Source organism: Fragaria vesca, linkage group LG6 (genome assembly GCF_000184155.1).
Source record: "Fragaria vesca subsp. vesca linkage group LG6, FraVesHawaii_1.0, whole genome shotgun sequence".
In the NCBI taxonomy this organism is placed as follows: domain Eukaryota; kingdom Viridiplantae; phylum Streptophyta; class Magnoliopsida; order Rosales; family Rosaceae; genus Fragaria; species Fragaria vesca.
In genome coordinates this window covers 25657897-25679214 of record NC_020496.1, presented here as the reverse complement: position 1 = coordinate 25679214, position 21318 = coordinate 25657897, and the positions used below count along the sequence as shown (strand labels likewise).

Below are 21318 nucleotides of genomic sequence, written 5' to 3'. Positions count from 1 at the left end.
GTCATGTTGTTGCCATTTTTAGGTATATATATGGGTTGTAAATCAGCATTTTACTCATCCAACTATTGGATAATGATCTATGTAAACCAATGTGAGAAGACCAATTTTCTGCAACTGTAGACTAACGTGAGAATGCTAAGTCAATCTACTAATGCATAGAGTCAGTTTACAGAGCTCTCACTCACGTTTTTATCTTAGATAAAAGTTAGTAAATACATGTGGATTAGTCTAATACTAGAATTTAACATAGGGAGCTTATAAATATTACTTCCTCACCCATATTCTAAGTCATTCTCTCATTTTGTTTCTGTTGTGTGCATTGTTCATCCATCTGCATAAACTTCTATCACAGCACACGCATATTATTGATTCTGTTTATCGGGAACAGTACATTATGTAGGCATGTGTCACTGTATGACAAGGAAGTAATACTTTCATCATTAATTTCCCAGCGTAACTACAGAATGTGAAATTTTACAGATGTTGAGAGAGTAAAGTTTTCTAATATTCTCCAAACAAAGATAAATAAATAGTATGCACATTCTTTTTCTTTTCTTAAAGCCCGGAGAGTTTTTTTAACAGTAACAAGAAAGTCAAACCAGAAGAGACATCTGTTACTTTGTTCACAATCAGGCTGCGGGATCATTCCCTCACGGGTAGGACCAAATGTGCTGCCAGCAAACAGGCACAGTCGAACAGGGTGCAAGCATTATTCAACTTATTAAGGGCTGGTGAGGTAAGAGCAAAATTTCCCAAAAGACTAGGGTTGAGGTCCAACGTACTTTGAGCTAATTGGTTTGACCGGTGAGGTACTGGGTTTAGTTTCCGAGTAGTTGATGACCCTGTCGATAATTTACTAGGCCCTCCAAAATTTAATTGTGATGCCAACATTGTCATCTGCCTGCAATATCCCCACTTCGACTTGATGAAGAACCACGCTTATTCAGTTTGGTCAGAATATATGCCATGGCAACCTTTGCACCCAGGCTAGAGCGACCGCGTGACAAGCAGACCACACCCCCGAGAAGCAGCAAGCCATTTGCTAGCAATTTCTTTGATGGTCTTCTTGACAATTTCCTCTCCCCACCAATAATCGGTTTGTGAACAATAGGTTCTGCAGAGGTTGCTCCGGTGCTATCTGTGGCCTCTAATCCAGGGGGGACCTATGTGAAGAAGAATACCAATCAATAACAGAAACAGGTTTAATAGCATGGTGATGTGAAATTTGAACTAGATTACATTTGTTATTATATCAAATAAAGGAAATCACTAATGAATACTAGTGAACTATAGATACAATTCAGACATTTCCTTTATAAAGTATCTAATGGTTCAAGCAATTAAAATCCTGTTTGGTGCACTCAAAAAAAAAAAAAATAGTTTGATCCGTTACGTCTAAAAATATTGGCAAGATTTAGGGGCCATGCTGCTCACTGAGATTTGCCAAGACAACTAAAAATGGCATGCAACGTATACACTACCCTTAAACAATAATAATATAAAATTAAAAAATAATATCCAATACCACAATGAATTCTCTGGTATAGTGTTATATCCACAGTTACTGTAGTAAGTTGGATCAATCTTTACCAGAAAATGCTTCAGATGACAACCATGGTACACATGCATCTAAACAATATTCCGTGTACATGAAAGTCCTGACCTTTTTTATCAGAGTGACTGCAGTGGCAGCAGAACTTGATTGATCATTGCTGATTTTAGAATATTTACGCAGTGCGCTATCCATCTTACTTATGTAACTCCATATGCCCTTTGAGAAGGCCAGTTTTGCCATCTCTACGTTTAAACCAGCATCTTCTTGGTGAAACATTTTGATCTCACAGGCATTTCTACCAGGTACTGTAGAAGAAATTTAAATCACAACACTATAAACGAAACATTTTGCTTCAAACTGACATAAAAGTCCACGTTTCAATATGTAATGCAATCTGCCAAATAAGCAACCAAATAAGCCCTCAAGTGTTACGGAAATCATTCCTTTATGCGCCACCAGTACATGAAGAACAACTATAGTTGCCTTGCTTACAACTGCAAGCATTTCTAAAGACACAGAAAAAAAAAAATTACCTTTCTTGATTCGCCAACCAGATCTGAAAGTACTAACACGTACATACTTCTTCTGCCGCGGTGCTAAAGAATGTTCACATTCCTGTCATCACAAAAATTGGAAAGATAATATGAGGCAATTGGTTTCAGAGGTATACAAGTCCTAATATGATCAAGAGAATCAAAGACCAAGCATGGAGTACCACCACATGCAAAATAAAATCTGCCCAGGACTGTTTTCACAGAAATGTAAAAGACAAAAATATTTCAACATTAATTACCTTGACAAAACAGTAGAATGTGTTATCTTTTCCCTCCCACAATCTCCAAGCTAATACATATTCTCTTGGAGTCAAAAGTGGAAACTTCTTTATTGTCCGGCCTACTTCAACCCCATTGTTTTTGTCCACATGTAACTGTTCATGCTCAATCAGCATCTTATCCCATTGCTTTCTGTAATCATTGTCCATGTAGAAGTCTCTCAGCAACTCCGGAGAGCAGTCTTCAAATATAGTCACACTCAAGTACTTCACAGGACCAACCTGAAAGCAAGGACAAGATACAATAACTCAGTTTGATCAAACTCATTTGCTAAAACCAGTCGAGTAAATTGGTGAAACTAGTCATTCATCTGACAAATGAGTTCAACCCAAAATTAGATGCCTTGGGGAAAAATTTGGATAATGAACTCAGGCAACAACAATACACAAGAATCACATGTGACTGTACACGGCTATGACATCAAACAAAGTCAAATTGGTTAAAATTTATAAGTAAGCAGAGATTTCCAAAACCTAAATAGATTAAGCACAGGATGAATTACCTTAGGCTTGCAGCACTTGGCACTGTAGTACAGAAGATCATTTCCTTTTTCTATGACACTGTCCCATTTCTCATTCTGCTCATTCTTCTCATTCAAATTTTCAATCAGAAACTTCAAATCTGCATCTGTTACCAATTCCGAGACTCTGCAGATACATAAACATCCATCACTCAATCAATACAAAATCACAGTTAATCGCTCAATATCCAACTTTAACAAAACTCAGTTCCAAACACCCAATTACCAATCAACCCAAAATTCCAAACTTTATGCAGAAATTAACAAGAACAGTTTCAGATAAAGCAAGAACATAATGAATCTAACCAACTCCCAATTATCAAAATATCCAAAACTTCATTAAACCCAGATACCATGTTTTAGGAATAACCCAATTTCGAAAATCTCAGATTCAAACAAGAAAGCACGAAACTTGAGAAGAACAAAAACAAACCCAATTGAAAACGAACAAAACCCATGAGAAAGTCAGAAACTTTTACCTGAATTGTGAACCCCCAGAGCCAGAAGCAATGGGATTTGAATCAGATGCACTAACTGAAGATGAAGAAGTAGAAGAAGAAGAAGAAGAAGACGATTTCTTACGCAACAAGCCCTTGAAGCAATTCCAAGCCAAGACAATAAGGACAGCAACAAGAGTAGCCCATCCGCCGTGAACGTTTTCCCGCCAAAACTCCTCCGACGAGGCTTGAAACATGGCAGGAAATCTGCCCAAGTCCACCGTTTTCAGCATCTCTGTTTTTGGGTTTGTGTTAATATTCATAACCTCTCATAAGAAGAAGCTGTGAGGCTTTCTCTCTGTTTTGTGTGTGCGCTTTGGTTTTGTGCTTTGCGAACAACTCAAGTCTCAAGGTATCGAAGTCACCGACGGGTGCTGTTTCCAGAGGAGCCATCCTCTGCGGTCGCCCATAGGTTCAGTTACTGTGGGGAAGCAAGAGGATAAAAGTCATAAAACGAGACAAAAGAAATCATTTTCAATCACCCTCAACTCAAATGTAAATTAATATTGATTTACTATTACATCCATTGTATTTGAGGGTATAGTATGGCTTTATAAATCATTTTACATCTTAAGGTCATAAGTTGTATGTTTTTTAATCAGTTGCTGACAAGATGAACACAAAAGGTTGTCAAAGTATTTTGATACGAGGAGATAACAAGGTCATTGGAATAATTTTGCAAATGACGAAACTGAAAGTCTTGAAAGGTAAATCTACCATTCTTCCTTCCTTGCCATCTAAATGTCATTAAAGTTAACAGCTTTGTATCTGGTCAATCATTTACAAAATTAACGCCTCGTTCATGTGTATAATGACGTTCAGATCCCGGCTTTGTAATAAAGTAGTTCAACAAAGAACTTGGTATAGGGTTCCGGTGAGCTCTTCCGGTCGGTAGCACAACCGCCTATTTGGTTCATGAGTTGTATTGTTCAACAGGAAATACCACTTCCGGGATTTAGTTAATCGATCACATTATAAAGTCTATGTATTATGAACATGTAGCTGACTAGTTCCCAAGATCAATCCCTGACCACACAAAAGACCTCAGCCTTGATGTGACAACCCAGATTGTCAGCTCTCTAAAGACACAAATGTGATTTGTATTGACATCACTGTCATGGATAAGATAGGAAGATATGCATCAACAAATTTCTTATCGACTCCACAGCACAGAACGAGACAATGCATAACTCCTCTTCCAAATCACATGTAACTGAGTAAGAGAATAAAACGAACCAAAACCAGAGAAATGTACCTTCAGATATGACAGAAAAACATCTTCCCTTGTCGACTAATGCACGACTGGAAATCTGGAATGAAATAGGGAAGAATTGTTCTCCCAAAGAGAAGTCTGCATAGCCTTGCTACAAATGAAATTGATTAAGCGTCAAGAACAAACCATAACATTGGAGGTCTTTTTTCCTTTATAAGGTCTTTTTGCTGCATATTATTAAACTGCCTGCAAAGATAATAAGCTTTACATAGCCAAAACATGAGCCAATATCTTCAAGAAACTACTTTCCACCCAAAATGCAAATCTTATGGAGCTACTGACTACAGTTGAAAGCGAAAGCACCCAGGACACATATGATACATGAAGCCCGTCGTCAGCTTCGTGAAACTGGTAAAAAGCCCTTCTTTCAGATACTGATGCACTTTTTATGAATACAGAGACATCAGCAACCTAATAACAAGTTAATCAAAAACTGATAGTATTGAAGTTTCTGTCACATACATTCCAAGCATTCTCGTCTTCCTAACTGATCTGAGCAGAGGAGACGGACACTGGAATTGCATCTTCAAGTTTCACTCTAGTCCCGATGGGACCATCAGAAACAGCGGTAGCTTCTTTAGTACCCTCATCCAAGCGGACCACTTGAGCAAAACTCTTCGACATGTGCTTGATGAGATCAGTGGGAATTTGAACGGTACTTCTATGCTCATTTTCCCCGACTACACCTACAGTAACCAGGCTGGCTTGCTGTCTGGCCTTCCGCTCTTGCATTGCCTTCTGACGATCTTCATAAAAATCAAAATCATCTAGAATGGACATTTCTGTTTCAAAATTCTTGAAAATATTTAACATCTCAATTCCCTGCTCCAGTTTTACCTGCGCATGTAGGAGCAATGTCAGGGTTGTGAGCAAAGCTGGACATGCCAAAAAAAAATTACCGTGCTTAAGGATTTCTAATATGAGTTGCTTTTCATAAAATTCATAATGATTCAAATGGATCACATGGTGATATACCTCCTTGGGGGGAGGAGAACAAGGGTAAAGAAAGGGACAAAGGCTAATCAAATGCACAGGTTTAGGGTTTTTATGACTAGAGACTATAGAAATAAAGAAGAGATTTAAAAACATAATGAAAATTCAGCTTCCAAAACCTTAAGACACTTTGACAAAGAGCATCTCCACTACATCTTAGTAAAGAATTCCAGGGATTAGCTTGTGAAAGATGTGTACCGATAGCATCTACAAAATTCACTAAACTTAATAGCCATAAATGGCCAAAGACTCCGCATCCCCAATTTTGCAACTTTTCAATAGACAGCTCAGTGAAGCACTTCAAGTATTTAGTAATCAAACAATGTAACTGAATCTTAACTGGGTGATGGCTAATTGTTGAAAATAAGAACTACAAGCAAATTACTATATCAATTCAATCATAAAAGGTGGGATTTTTCAAAAATTGTCACCTCTTGAGTATCTCGACTGTTAGTCACTGGCTTGTTATCATTATTTTCAAGAACAATGTGACGGAACTGACTATTTGGGACATCCTTAATTACATGCCACTTGACAGGGAACTGCCCACTCCATTTGTCTTGCTGCCAGTAATCCACACTCTTGTCAAAATCAACAGGTCCAACCATTTCAGCCACCCCACAGAACTGAGCACTGGCATTCACCTGAGAATCATAATTATATGAGGCTAAAGTGAGCAATGAAGGTGAAAAGTTAAAGGAAAAGGAAAAGAGGAAACCAGGAAATAATATTCCTAAAAAGATCATATTTGTACCGAAAACAAGAGAAAAATTGGGCAGCTATCATGCTTCTCCTTAGCTTCATGATATGCAGCATCTAACTTTCTGTTACCATTTGGTGTGCTAGCCCAGACACCGTATTTGATACTCTTGTGAACATTATCTTCACTGTAAGATTTGATGATAAAGAACTTAGCATCTTTGTACTCTGTTACAAAATCTGGCCGGTTGTATGTTTCATCATGAACCTTGGTTGTAGGTGTAATTAGTTTAGTGCTCTCAACTGAGTTATCAGCAATGAGTTGTGCCTTTGGCTTTGACGCCCTTGGTCCTCGGTTCTGCTCACAAAGAATATCAAGGGGAGCATTGCAACTGCATATTGGACCGGTGCCTCTAACATGCTGCTTGCTATTCTCTAACGACAGAAAGCCTCGGTTGTTGGCTCCAAAACTGGAAAAGGATCCACTTCCAAGGCTAGAGCCCTGATTAAAACCACTAGGAATGTAGCCTCTGTTATAAGAGTTTGAGCCAGATCCAAAACCATACATAGACCTTTGGTGTTGAGAACCCTGAGATGATTAACAGTTCAGCATTAATACTATAGTCCATAAGTAATTAATTTCAGCAAGTTTAGATATGACTTCAGTTACAATTTTTGTCATAGGTAGTGCAATAATAAAAGATAAGTCAGAGTCGAATACTTGCATCACACCAAAGATGGAAGATGACAGTGATCTAAAGGGTGCACCATAGACCTGACCTCCAACATTGTTAATTCGCAGAGTTATTCAACTCCAGATTTCACTCGCTACCGAGTTTTGGTAAATTTATAGTTGTACTCGGGGTTTATACTACAATTCAAAAAAAAATTCAGGTCCTGATTTGAATATCATAGGGTCCAAAGAAAAAAGAAAAATAATAATTTCTCCCGCAACTGGTCTTTAAGCCATGGCTTACAATATTTTACTAATAAAGTGTACTGCTATTGTAATAAGTTCCCTCAAGAAATAGAAACACCACAAATCAAAATTTCAGATTATGGTAATATCAGAATGATGAGATGCATAGATTTTAATCATTTTATCTGGGTCACCAATAGGAAAACAGAAAGCAGACAAAAACAATAGAACTACCGAAAATGAAAAATACTAGTAATTATGGTTTAGGGTTTAAATCATAATTAAACCATAAACAATAGAACTACCAAAAATGAAAAAACAATAGAACTACCCTAACAAATAATACACCATAAGTTAATTTATGTAATTCTATGACAGAGCTTTCTAATTCTATAACAATTTATCCAACATGCTAGTTTGCTTGTGGTGATTAGGTACAAGGATACAATCAACTTCCATAATCTGATATCAAAACCCCCAAAAGTTAAGTAATTAATAAATTCCATACATGTTTTTCAATAGAAGTGCCTATGGTGTCAATTTTCACCTGCAGTAATATACAAGTTCTAACTTCCAAGAATACTTTAGCAAACAAGAACAAACTGATGAGAAACTAAGTCATTAGAAGATATGCACAAGTATAAGAGATTAAGAACAAACCATTCCGACATTCTGCCCAAATGAGCCAAGTGGGCCAATTGGCTGTGGAGATACTGCTGGCGACAAGGGAGTATATGACCTCTGCCTGTCCGAGGGTTTTGACCAGTCAGACCAAAGTCCTCCGGATCTCAATCCATCAAACCCTTGCTGCATATCATGATAACCAAAACTACCTGGATTTCCAGGAAAACTGCCTCTACCATAAGAGCCCACTGGAGAATAACCAGGTCTTGGTCCAAAAAGCATGCTGTCACCTTGTTGATCAATACTAACTAAAGTGGTGAGATCTGGCTGTGAAACTGGAGTTGGTGAAGTAATGTATGGCATACTATGAGGTCCTAGCTGCTGATAATAAGGTGGTCCTGAAAATGGAAATTGCTGGGGGGAATATAACTGTCCATCTCCACCTCCAGAAGGCATAGGTGTTGTGACCGGAGAGTAGGGCCCATATGGCATTTGCGGATTGTAGCTATACCCAGAATGATAGACAAGGGATGGATGATTCTCATTGTAGACACCCTAATCCAGATGAAGTATTGAAGAGCATTACTAAGTAAACCAAAGAAAGCAAAACATTTATATGTGAACGGGAATCCAGAATATAAATGCACTCACAGGAGAAGTAATCTCCAAACCTTCCGAATTGAGGTATGGAGGATACTCGTCCCACTCACCAGTTCCATTTTCATAACCTGTATCACACATGAGAGAGAAATGTATGTAAGTCGCTTTCTATACGTGACAATAACAAGCAACAACTAAAAGGACTGCACCAAGAATTTAATCTTATAAGACTCATGTCATAAATTACCGTTGCCTCCTTAAAACAACTTAAGTTAACATAGCCACTAAACAATAATAAGTTTGCTACAAAATCTGAAATTTATTCAACCTCCCAAATGAAATACAAAGATCCCGATTGGATTACCGAGCTGAAACACAAAGGGATATAGATTCTCCCTACGGTGCTGAATCACCGTATGTTAAGACTTGATCCACAGAACTATTAGAGTTTAAGACTAACCTCTATAGTAGAAGGTCTGCTGTGCTTGAGGGGAATACACATTAGGTGGAAAAACAGTGTGATCGAAAGAACCCGGTTGAGCTGCTGCTTCCCTTGGATGACCTATTGGGCCAGCATCCTGAGAAGGATTAGGAGAAATTGACCTCTCATTTTTTGCTACAAGAGTCTGATAACATATAAATTGAAAAAGGTTGTCATGCAAAAGAGGAGAAAAGTAACAAGACTAAAATTTAAAATTATACAGTAAATGCAATGGATCAGAAGAGCATTTTAGTGGCGTCAGAACTACCTGCTCCTTCATGGTATCAGGTTCAGCAGGTTTCTCTTCTGCATCCATGATCAGTATGCTCAGTGACTTAGAAGAGTCTTAGAAACACAGGGAGTACAAATTATTGACCAGCCAAAGCAAAATTTGGGGATACGAAAACTTGAAACTATGAATATGTGCGCACATATCCACACGTGCAAACCTATGCACCCATGATAAATAGAAGTACATGAATATATTACATAGTCATGTCAACAGATTTTGAAACACTTTTGAAAAAAAAAATCTTTTGAAAGCACTCGAAAATTGTTAGCTAGCCACTAATTAGCAATACGACTTGTTACCAAAAGGTCCTGATAGATATAAGATCTCAAATTGGGCAAACCTGCCACCGATATGACCTTGACCTCTCAAACTATGAACAACAACAGTCATTGCAACAAGAACAATTCATGGTTACACAATGGACCGTGCTGTCCATTTCTAAGAATCATGTAGAAAGCTATTAGCTAACCCCAAATAGCAAAGATCGCGACAATGAGAGACCGACTAATGTAGTACACTTAGCAAAAGCCTTGTGCTCTATCACCCTATACTTCGAGTTCAGAAAATCTGACACTCACGGGGTGCAACATCTAATAAGGGCAACTCAAATCACACAATCAGAATCCACAAGTAACTCACACATGACATTACCATCAACTACATAATCTAGTCCAGTCTAAACTACTGAAATCATTCCTTAGAATCACACATAACCATCGAAACCAGTCACACATATTCACCAAAAACTTCAGTCTTCATCAAACCCACATACATCGAAAACATAAGAAAAATCAAAACTTGCAGCAATACCCAGATTCTAGATCTCCAATTCCACACAGCCACCTCACTCTAACAGCAACCCAGATCAAGATAAAGTCACAAAGCCCAATTCTCCAATAAAGTTACAAACTTGTTCATCTACTCTCATCACAAAACGAAACCCAAAACTTTAACGAATCCAATTCACCGACTTGGCCAACAAATCACATCAGAACAGAACAAAAACAAAAAACCCCTTCTGGGTAAAAAATTCAAAGCACCCAGAAAAAGCAAGAAGAGAATGAGAAGAACAAAAGTAAATATGATATGGGGTTTGCTGTGGGTATTGACGTACCAGATGTACGATCTGTACCCTGCGGTTGGTTTGCCGCCATGAATCTGAAGTAGTAAGATCTTCAATTTTCAAAGAGGCACCCACACAGAGAATCTAAGCAAGCACACACAGTATCTACCTATATATGTGTTTTTTTTTTTTTTTCCTAAGCTTATATATATCTCACTCTTTTATAACAAAAATAATACTAATAATAATATTTATATTTATATTGACGATTTATTTACTTCGTACCTGTAACGTGCAGCTTTATATTTAAAGTTTCTTCATTTGGCAGAAAAATAATAAATGAGAAAACTTCGGGTTTTTTATTTGGTAGTCATGAAAATGGTAAAGATTTGCAGTGGAAGCCAAGAGAACAGGAGGTACCCAGAAAGAGAAATATGCACATGTTAGTAGTTGTTAGTTGTTACTACTGATAACTGAGAGTGACATTTACCTCTTCTGGGGGGTTTTTGTTCATCAGAATTTGACAAAATTAAATTGGGAAAGTTACCTGGTTCTGGGTCTTCTGGTTACTTTTTGGGTCTGTAACAGTACTTCTAGTATCTGCTGCTGCAGTGTGCACGTGTGGGTCAGGGGTCCTTTTTGGCTCAGAGTTCAAATCATGGATCAAACTGGTCAGCTAGAAAAAAAAAATTAAGGAAAAAAAAAAAAAACTTAAGTGATCCCTTCATTTACCATGTAGAACTTATATGTATCCATACATTAATACACTATAAAGTTTAATTTGTAGTGTAGAGGAAATGCCTGAATTGTTCGGAAATAGATAGCGGTAGATCTTAGTTTGTAGTTATAAGTGAATCAGGATGAAAGACCCAATTCTAAAGTCTACGAACAGTACTGCCTCACCCCTAAGGGTCTGAATGCAGACATTGATCTACATTAAAAACCATGGCACCCAATAAGCCAATAATCCGTTAACAACCTCTGCAACCTTTAATAAGTTGCCAGAGATTTGGAAATAGGACAATTCAATTCCTCAAGGGAGGGGACCAAAACCTTTCTTCTTGGCATTGTTTTAGTATCATGCACATAATTGCCAAGGGAAGACCCAGTACTAGGTTTGAACCATCTCATAGGTCTGTGCTTCATAGTTTCTTGTCCAAATTGGCCTTAGAAAGCTCCCCCAAGCTTTTAGGGCCTAATTTGCTACGTACTTCACACAAAACTGCTTCTATCAAAATCATCATTGAGCAAAACCACTTCTATAGATACAATGATACACATGCACTCAAAGGTTCATAGAAAATCTGGACTTATCTGCAGTCCAGTAACAGTTCTCAACAGATATGTTCAATGTTCTATTGTATGTTGGGGAAATCCGTTTCCATACTATGCTTTTTACAAATGGAAAAACGAATCCCTGCCTAATTGTTTCTGCCTTTTCAAGTTTAACAAATGATGGTGTCCTGCAGTATTGAGTTTCATATTAAAGCATTCATCGGCTTTGAGCTAGATGATACACTATCACTCAGTTCCCGGCCCTTGGTTTCAAATGGGAAAAGCATTACACATATTCCTGAAAGAAGAATTACAACCTCAAACAGCAGAATGGATGCTGTTTGATGACACCCGTGTACCAAAGCTACAGCCACAAGAGGACATATCATTCCACCGATTCTTCCCATTGCGCTTCCAACTCCAACACCAGTTGTTCGGACTGACGTTGGGTATATCTACAGTACATACAAAAGTTCAAACAAAAGATATGGAGATTAATATTTAATACTTTGTAGTTGGTAGCAATTCTAAACCATTTTCATGGATAAGGTCTTTCCAAACCCATTTTCTTAGTTGCAGGGTTTTTTGAGATGCTTTTTATTATTTTTTTTGTGTGTATTGCGTTGTAAGAAAAAAGATGATAAATATTTTCACAATTTACCTCAGGAGCATATATGTAGACTATCGTGAAGGTAGCTGTGATGCATATACGAGCTCCAAACAGAAGGGCAGTGGTCAAGCCCTCAGGCTGATGGACTACCAATGGTAGTAGAAAAAGGCAGCACAGGAAGAACATGCCTGACATCGAAAGCTTACGACCCAGTCTGTCCACCGTGGCAGCAGATATGATCAGCCCTGGTAACTCTTCATTCCAACCCAAATTTAAATGTCAGTCAACCATCTTGTGGCAGTGAGAGACCATTTATTTCTGCATACTCAAATAATTTTCAATACTGAAATTAGTATATAGATTTACCTGCAAAACTAGCAATGAAAATATTTCTGTAGTTGATATCCTGAGACGCGACTGACTTTACTTCAGTTGGCACACATTGGCTATGTCCATTCAACTCAGACGTCAGAAGCACCAGGCCATAATATGAAAAAGCATTCCCAAAAAATACTACCCATAATAGCAAGGTAGACCTGACTAAGTTTGGGGAGAGAAGCATTAACAGTGAAGAGATGCCCCCCATATTAGAATCCATCTCCTTGGGACTCGCATCTTCATTTGTCCTTGGAGAGATTAAACTTGTATCTTCCGAAGGAGTACTCTTTTCAGATAACTCTACTGTTAAATCTGAAACAAGAATTCCAGAAGGGAGTTTTGATCCATTCAGTCTTGCTACTTTCTCCAAAATAGTGATTGCCTCAGTTGTTCTACCTTTTAAGCATAAATACCTTGGTGATTCAGGTGCTACCCAATAGAATATAAGAAGAAGTGAAGAAGGGAGTGCAGAGAGTGCAAGTAGCCACCTCCAACCCAGTGTTGGCATGACAAACTGCAAAGAACAGAAAACAAGATGTGAAGAAATCAGTGTTGTATTATTCTTTATCTGTTTTATGAGGAAGATCAATGTTATACTCTTGCCACACATGCCAGGCTTACAACCCCAAGAAGAACACCAGAATTATCTGCATTTTAGCTATATATCTGAATCTAAGGAAAGGATCTACTTAACAAGTTTTTACTCAACTCGCTATTCACCAAATGACCAAAACGAAATAAGAAATATGCTACCTGATGAAAATTTGTGGAACGACCACAGAAGATAGAACGCACAACTACTTTATAGTATAACTTCTTCCAAAGTTTTTTCTCATTATTGCTTTTCTTTTTTCAGTCATGATTTTGATACATTCACATGAAATTTTTCTTTTTCCTTTCAAATAAATTTTCTGCTGGCTATATAATGATTAATTAGGAAAAGCACAATACTGTCATCAGAGAGCCAGACTGGGTCCCTTGTGCAAGAAATTCAGTATCAGATTTGAAATTAAAAAATTAAAAATTAAAACAGAATGTAGTAGAATTGGTGTAAATGCTCAACTATCAAATAATGTAGTCAAAAGCATACCCATGCAAGTGAAGCCTCAAGAATTGTTCCAACAGTCCAGAAAGCTGAAAAGACAACCATCCAGGTGCCTCTGCTAGGAGCAGGAATGAACTCCAGAAACCAGGATGACAGTACTGGACCACCTCCCAAGCCAACACCAACCAAACAACGCAGAATGAGCAAGGATGTATAATTAGGGGAAAAAGCACTTAGAAAACCAGCACCAGATGTAATCGTGGCTGTAATGAGGAATCCTTTCCTGAAGAAACAAACAAAAGAACCAGTGGAGTTGTTTAGTAGCAAGCAATCATAGTACAACAGGGAAAGAGTTAGGATGCAGGACAGCAACACTAGAAGAGCAGAAGTGTCTTGGAGACAGTACATATATCAAAGGCAAGGAGTATGGATCAGTACTAGCAAAATATCAACAGTTCTGGTAAACTTTTAAGAGATTTATAGTTGTATTTTTGAAGATCTCAGCTTCTAATTAAGCATTGAGTCTTTAACTTTCACAAAATCTAGTCTTACATTTTTCATTAAATTTCTACAACTTACAAGTGAATATAACAAAAGCCCATATCACTCCCTGAGTCACCAACCACCACAGGGAATACTTATATCATTGTTTGCGATTAATCTAGATTTGTAGTTATAATTAAAACTTGGTGGTAAAGGGAAACATGCTAGGCATTCAAACAATAGTTGGATCCATGTCGCAGAATTGTAAATAGTCAATAAAAAGTTGTTTATAGAATCATATTAGGTATTACAAAGGCACCACTTTTCCCACCAACATAGCACACATGGATCCAAAAACTATTCAACACTGCTAAATAAACAAAACAGAAAACTTGTTAGAAAAAAGAAGAGTGCCCACCTGCGTCCGTAGTTATCTGAGACAATGCCCCATGTGTATGCTCCAACCAGCATTCCAGTAAACACCACACTGGTTATGAAACTTTCTTGTTTGGAAGAAAGACCCCAAGCAGACTGAACTGCTGGTCCTACAAACGAAAGTAGCATCATCTCCATTGCTTCTGAGATCCAACCCATGCCGGCATAAGCAAGCACAAGAAGTTGGAACTTTCCAAACCCCATGGAGACAAGAGCGTCATCGACAGTGTATTCCTGGCTTCCATCTCCCATCTACGACAACAAGAATTCTTCACCTAACTAGAATCACAAAGAAAATTCTGAGTGCCATGTACAGATATACTCATATCATAAATGATACATTCTCACAAAACACCTAACAAAAAAGTTACATATTTTTAGTCACTTATTCAAGGGCCATGTAGAACTTGTAGGCTTGTAGCCACTACTAACATCCAAACCCCTGATAGTGGTGAGATATTGCAGATAGTATCCGAATGGACGAAACAACTAAACACTAATTAGATACTGAGAATTAGTGTATCTGATACCAATAATAAAGTTTTGAGCTAAATTACTCATTTGATCATACTGCCATTACTTTGGAAAATGAAACCCTATTCATTCATCAACATCAAATTTTCTGAATCAAAAAAACCAGCCAATTACTCTGATCTTCTCTAAACAGGTCTCTGAATTTCAAATGCAACTTACAGTGTATATTCAGGCTCACCTGATATCCTTTCTTAAGAGGGAAGTTCATGACTTCATTTCTTTCATATGAAATTTGAAAAGTTTAATCGTTTGCAATGTGGGTACCAACAAGTAAATCCAAAAAGACAAGAAAATGAAAACCCAGTTCACCAAATAATAACATAAACAGATCCAATCAACCCCAAATTGCTCGAACAAACATTCAAAGATAACCAAACAGACAAATCGCCATTGAAATGAGAAGCTAACCTGCAGGTCAGAACGAAAGAAGGATCTTCTTCCTTGTTGTTGGGAAGAAGATTGGGAATCAAGAAAGTAATGAAAGTCAAAATATTGACAGCTAAATATAATTCAAGATGGATTTGATTTATTTTTGTCTTAGATTCTGAAAGAGGAGTGGTTTGGGTACGAAAACAACAAAAAAGGATGAATCTTTAAATCGAAAGATGAAAGGGTGAAGCAAATGTTGAAGATGGAATTGTGTTGAATGTCTTCTGTTGTGGGGTTTGACGGCTTCTTCGGCTTCCCGCTTGTTGTTATCCAATGTTGTCTCCTCTCTTCATCGCTCTTTTGACTTTTCTTTACTAACACTTTCGTTTTTCCTCTTTACCATCCTTGTTGAAAGGGAGTTCTAGTTGGCATGTGTACTACACGCGCGTCAGAGCACATACACCGAAGGTGAATAGAATCCGTTTCCAACATGTTTCATAGTAGTCCATCGGAAAAAACAAGTTTCATAATATCTCGTGGCATGTCGGTAGAGATTACCTGCATTAACAAATATTTATAAACTTATAATTGATGTAAACATGTAAACAAAGTGAGATATTTCATGTACAGGATCAGATATTTCATGTGGCAAAGTTGGCTTGCGGTTCCCAACCTACTTAATCATGTAGGATCAGATATTTCATGGCTTAATTGAACAGTAGTCCCCATGTCCTACCATTGTTTAACAATGTAGTCGACACTCGACACCATACTCAGACAGTTGTGTACTTCTACTCTGGTATGTTTGTATCTATTCATTTTAAGAGTGCATCATTCATATATATATATATGGAGTAGGAAAAGAGTGATTAATTTGTTCGTAGCAATTATAAGATGTGGAGCATTCAGTTTGGGGAGGGTGCAAATGACCCTTGTTTATTTAGCACAAACAACTTTCATGGGAGGCAGACATGGAAATTCGACCCAAATGCAGGCACACCAGAAGAGCGAGCAGAGGTTGAAGCCGCTCGTGAGAATTACTACCAGAATCGGTTCAAGATCCAGCCTAGTAGTGATCGCCTTTGGCGTTTTCAGGTAAAAAAGTGTTCTAAATTTCCAAACTAAACACTTCTATATATGATACCTTATAATGAGCGAAAATAGAAAGTACTAGCTTCTAACTATATTTTGTTTTACCCAATTGCAGATGCTAAGAGAGAAAAACTTCAGGCAAGAAATTCCTCCAGTGAGAATAGGGGAAGGTGCTGAAATCACATTTGATCAGGCCACAGCTGCATACAGGAGGGCTGCTACCTTTTGGAATGCCTTGCAGTCACCCCATGGTCACTGGCCTGCTGAGAATAGTGGCCCAAACTTTTACATTCCTCCCATGGTAAGCTTGTCAAAAGAAGTTACCACAGTACGTCAATAAGAAGTTCATTTCACAGATGACTAATTGTGATACTTGTTCTTCATATACAGGTTATGAGTTTACACTTGACAGGATATCTCAATGTTGTTTTCTCTGCTGAGCACAAGAAGGAGATCTTGCGCTACACATACAACCATCAGAATGAAGATGGTGGCTGGGGATTGCACATATCAGGGCCTAGTATGATGTTCACCACATGTCTCAACTATTGTATGATGCGTATTCTTGGAGAAGGCCCCGAGGGTGGTCGTGACAATGCCTGTGCAAGGGCCCGGAAATGGATCCTTGACCGCGGTGGCGCCCTGTATTCCGCTTCATGGGGAAAGACCTGGATGGCGGTATGAATTACTCAGAAAGCTTTTATGCTGGATTGGTATCATGATAGCATTGCATTGTACAAAGTTGCTGAGTTAATTAATTTATGTATTGTGTTACAGATGCTTGGTGTTTATGATTGCGAAGGAAGCAACCCTATGCCCCCGGAATTTTGGACTTTCTCCACTCTAATTCCTTTTCATCCATGTAAAAGCAATTATAATTAGTTTTTTGCTATGTTTTATTGAGTACTTTCTATTTCTAACTTGTATCACTCACTTGCAGCAAAGATGTGGTGCTTCTGCAGGTTAACTTACCTACCCATGTCCTACTTTTATGCAACAAAATTTGTTGGCCCTATCACTTCTCTCGTTGAACAGTTGAGAGAAGAAATTTACTGTGAACCTTACAGTGAGATTAAGTGGAGCAAAGTTCGCCATCATTGTGCGAAGGCGAGTTTATGTTTTGGTGACTTCGTTCATATACACATTATGCAAGCTTAAACTGACTATACATTCTTGATTAATGCAGGAAGATAACTACTCTCCTCGCGGAAAGGTACAACGTTTTATGTGGGACACTCTTTACCATGTTGCTGAACCTATTCTTGCTTTGTGGCCCTTTAAGAAGATCAGAGACAATGCTGTTCAATTTACCATTGACCAAATGAAGTATGAAGATGAGAACAGTCACTACATTACCATTGGATGCGTCCAAAAGGTGAAATCCTAGTCTTAGGTAATATATTTCCTGCTGGTTAATTCTAATGATTTAATGATTATGAATGCCATTTGATTTGGACAGCCATTGATGATGCTTGCTTGTTGGGCCGAGGATCCTAGCGGTGAAGCCTTTAAGAAGCATCTTGCTAGACTTGATGATTATATTTGGCTTGGTGAAGATGGAATGAAGATGCAGAGTTGTGGTAGCCAGACATGGGATTGTTCTTTTGGAATTCAAGCTTTGCTTGCAGGGAATCTCCTCAATGAATTTGGACCTGTACTTAAAAAAGCACATGACTTCCTAAAGATATCCCAGGTATCATATTTAACCTCTAAAGAAATTTCTTCGTTTTAATCAATGGTGTGTCTACTTTAATCAATTCTCTATGTGACACTGTAGGTGAGGATTAATCCATCTGATGACTACCAAGCTCATTTTCGTCACATTTCCAAAGGATCCTGGACTTTCTCTGATCGGGATAATGGGTGGCAAGTTTCAGATTGCACTGCAGAAGCATTGAGGGTAATGAGCTTACGTATTTAAGAATATTGCAGCAACTCAAGTACAAAGTTGAGAGCCTCATCTAGAATGACAATGGTGCTAGCTGACCTAATAATAATATCGTTGTTTCAGTGCTGCTGTTTGTTCGCGATGATGTCACCAGATCATGTTGGTGAGCCAATGGAAGCCGAGTGTATGTATGATGCTGTCAATGTCATAATGTCACTACAGAGTCCAAATGGTGGTGTGTCAGCCTGGGAGCCAACTGGAGCTCCTAAATGGTTGGAGGTAAATATATACTGAAATTCTTGCACAGAAAATTTTAATGTTTTGAACTTTTGATCATCCAAGTATCATATATAACATGTTCTATTTTCATTGATTTTCCCTTTCCAGTGGCTCAACCCTGTGGAATTTTGTGAGGACCTTGTAATTGAATATGATTACATCGAGTGCTCTTCATCTTCGATTCAGGCCTTAGTTTTGTTTAGGAAGTTGTTTCCTGGTTACAGAAGGAAAGAGATCAGAAACTTCATCACAAGGGCTGCAGACTACATTGAAATCACACAGTACGCTGATGGCTCATGGTATGGATGCTGGGGTATCTGCTTTCTCTATGGAACCTGGTTTGCAATTAAAGGGTTAGAGGCAGCAGGAAGAACCTACAACAATTGTGAGGCAATTCGCAAAGGTATTAACTTTTTGCTCAAAACACAAAGGGAAGATGGTGGTTGGGGAGAGCACTACACATCATGCCCGAACAAGGTACTATTCTTCTGCTACTATGCTTTTAACTAAGAATAAACCTTGAGATAGGTTGTCTCTTGTTTCTCTAGCTTCATGAATAACAACCAATGGCATTATGTTTCTTCTTTGTGCTTCATACAGAAATACACAGCTCAAGACAGCACAAATTTGGTGCAAACTGCCTTTGGATTGATGGGTCTAATTCACGGTCGGCAGGTCAGTACATACATGCTGTAATCATCTTACAGTTAACCTCTTCTGTCAATTGATTCTACAATAGGTACTTTTTTTCTATATGTAACAGGCTGAGAGAGATCCAACACCTATACACCGTGCTGCAAGGGTCTTGATGAACGGTCAGTTGGATGATGGTGATTTCCCCCAACAGGTAGCTAAGAACTAATTTCCCATCAAAGAAAAATGACATGAACTTCTTTCACAACAATACTACCTATATTATGATTTTATATGTTTATGGTGACATGTACTGATGATTAGTTTTGGTATGGTTTGCAGGAACTGATGGGAGTTTTCATGAGGAATGGCATGTTACACTATGGAGCATATAGGAATGTTTTCCCATTGTGGGCTCTTGGAGAGTACCGTACGTACTCTGCAGCAGTTGCCTCACCAAAAGGATTCCAACCTTGAGTCATAAGAAGCAAAATCAAGGATTTAGAGAGAATAACCTATTCGTTTTCTTTTCGCTTGCATGTATTCCCTCTGCTTCATTTGCACCTCCTTTCATTTTGTCAATTACGATTCTGTCGATTATTCACTTCTGTCATTATTGTCGCGAATGTAACTGTGTACAGATCCGGATTGCTCAACAACTTCTGGTTTGGTTTCTTCATCTCTGATATAACCAATCTAAGATGGAGTTGCTACATAATATACGTGATACATGTAATGAAGTAATGAACACACACACAAGTATTGTATATCCACACATGTATCTTCCCTGCCTAGAAGATTAAGAGGATCTCCAAGCTCCAAGTGCAATGATAAGCAGGGAATCGAACCTGGTTGTTGTTCCACACATCAGACTATCTGAGCCTCAGTCCTCCTTGTCATGGATGACTTGGGGTTCAAAATTCAAGGAGTAGAAGCAACTTCAATATAGCTGAATTCTTTCATTCGATCGAGGAGACTCACCTCCCGGGAAAACAACACTAGTACATAATAATATCTCAACTATAGCAATTCCTTCTGTTCGAATACTATCATTACGAAAAAAAAAAGAGTATAAATTAGTGTTTTACAAACATGTACATCTACAGAGAGGGAGGGACTGCAAGAGCCCAAATTGGAAATATATTTATGTATGCTGCATAGTGTAACATGGCATTGACATTGAAAACCCCACATCGATCGGTTCCTGTGAAAAGGATAACGAGGTGAAAGATTAGTAAAATGATAGTATCCATGTTTGTTGGAAGTATTAGAGAGGAATATATCTCATATCAGAAAAGTGACAAATAAAATATAACTTATAAGTGGATGGATCTTATTCAATTGTATCGAGACTTTTTGTGATTAAAACTCAACACCTTAAAGGTAGTTAAGTTGGGACAATATTGGTATAAGAATGATCCACGGGTCACGTTTGTCGCTGTTTAACACTGTTTGAAATCTCTATTTTCCAACTGCAGGGGCGGAGCCATGTAAGTCTAGGGGACCGAAATATAAAATACGAAAAAGATATATAAAATTTTAAATTGTCTGTCAAAATTATATGTTAATTAAAATTGAACTTATTGTTTTTGTTTTTTTTAAGAAAAGCGGGGTTTGGAACCCAGTTATACTGAGAGGCTCATCCCCACGCCCACATTATTATTGATAATACTTTGCTCTATCAGAGGCAGGGGCGGAGGTATACTCAGGCCTGGTGGGGTCCGGACCCCTGCCAGGTCTCCCATAGATTCAGTCAAAATAAATATGTTTTTAATCAAATAATTATAATTATATGTATATAGAAAGGTTGAACCCCCTTTTCTGAGTGTCAGACCAACCAAGGAGTACACACCTCTAGGCTCCCACGTTCCCCCCCCCCCACCCCCACACCCACACACGTGATGATCTCCTTTTTATATAATAAAAAAATCATAATTAATATAAAAAT

General features: G+C 38.1%; 4 protein-coding genes across 4 annotated transcripts in view; 1 reads left to right on the top strand and 3 right to left on the bottom strand.

Moving 5' to 3' along the window:
• Window positions 1-415: 415 nt before the first annotated feature.
• On the bottom strand, window positions 416-10526 carry LOC101304983. The gene is made up of 14 exons (XM_004303741.1): window positions 10401-10526; window positions 9263-9339; window positions 8974-9139; window positions 8565-8641; window positions 7950-8468; window positions 6426-6959; window positions 6103-6315; window positions 5246-5515; window positions 3388-3485; window positions 2891-3035; window positions 2349-2609; window positions 2089-2170; window positions 1664-1860; window positions 416-1163 (listed from the first exon to the last, which is right to left on the bottom strand). The coding sequence occupies exons 1-14, from the start codon at window positions 10438-10440 to the stop codon at window positions 894-896; spliced, it is 2949 nt and encodes a 982-aa protein (XP_004303789.1). The 5' UTR covers window positions 10441-10526; the 3' UTR covers window positions 416-893.
• Window positions 10527-11625: 1099 nt separating this feature from the next.
• On the bottom strand, window positions 11626-15604 carry LOC101304688 (organic cation/carnitine transporter 7-like). The gene is made up of 6 exons (XM_004303740.1): window positions 15518-15604; window positions 14559-14827; window positions 13703-13940; window positions 12601-13126; window positions 12286-12488; window positions 11626-12079 (listed from the first exon to the last, which is right to left on the bottom strand). The coding sequence occupies exons 2-6, from the start codon at window positions 14825-14827 to the stop codon at window positions 11828-11830; spliced, it is 1488 nt and encodes a 495-aa protein (XP_004303788.1). The 5' UTR covers window positions 15518-15604; the 3' UTR covers window positions 11626-11827.
• A 768-nt stretch (window positions 15605-16372) lies between these two features.
• LOC101299891 (beta-amyrin synthase-like) lies at window positions 16373-19847 on the top strand. The gene is made up of 13 exons (XM_004305742.1): window positions 16373-16573; window positions 16686-16871; window positions 16961-17248; window positions 17348-17432; window positions 17511-17677; window positions 17757-17945; window positions 18030-18263; window positions 18348-18470; window positions 18582-18737; window positions 18846-19214; window positions 19338-19412; window positions 19501-19584; window positions 19713-19847. Exons 1-13 carry the CDS (start codon window positions 16373-16375, stop codon window positions 19845-19847), a joined length of 2292 nt encoding a protein of 763 aa, XP_004305790.1.
• A 623-nt stretch (window positions 19848-20470) lies between these two features.
• Window positions 20471-21318, bottom strand: part of LOC101299608 — a 1626-nt gene continuing 778 nt past the window's right edge. Inside the window, exon 2 of the mRNA XM_004305741.1 lies at window positions 20471-20574. Within this exon, the coding sequence (XP_004305789.1) occupies window positions 20471-20574 (104 nt within the window). The remainder of the gene's footprint in view (window positions 20575-21318) is intronic.

Bases quoted from the DNA above. Each gene is read 5' to 3' on its own strand.
- LOC101304983 (XM_004303741.1), bottom strand. From the start codon at position 10,440: ATGGCGGCAAACCAACCGCAGGGTACAGATCGTACATCTG. The intron at 6,316-6,425 runs GTACAAATATGA...TATGATTCTCAG, and splicing joins CAATTTTTCTCTTGTTTTCG to GTGAATGCCAGTGCTCAGTT. The intron at 2,171-2,348 runs GTAATTAATGTT...TTGTGATGACAG, and splicing joins CATTCTACTGTTTTGTCAAG to GAATGTGAACATTCTTTAGC.
- LOC101299891 (XM_004305742.1), top strand. From the start codon at position 16,373: ATGTGGAGCATTCAGTTTGGGGAGGGTGCAAATGACCCTTGTTTATTT. The intron at 17,678-17,756 runs GCGAGTTTATGT...TGATTAATGCAG, and splicing joins TTCGCCATCATTGTGCGAAG to GAAGATAACTACTCTCCTCG. The intron at 18,738-18,845 runs GTAAATATATAC...TTCCCTTTCCAG, and splicing joins GAGCTCCTAAATGGTTGGAG to TGGCTCAACCCTGTGGAATT.
- LOC101304688 (XM_004303740.1), bottom strand. From the start codon at position 14,827: ATGGGAGATGGAAGCCAGGAATACACTGTCGATGACGCTCTTGTCTCC. The intron at 13,941-14,558 runs GTGGGCACTCTT...TTGTTTCTTCAG, and splicing joins TCAGATAACTACGGACGCAG to GAAAGGATTCCTCATTACAG. The intron at 12,489-12,600 runs GTAAATCTATAT...GTTGGAATGAAG, and splicing joins TTTCATTGCTAGTTTTGCAG to AGTTACCAGGGCTGATCATA.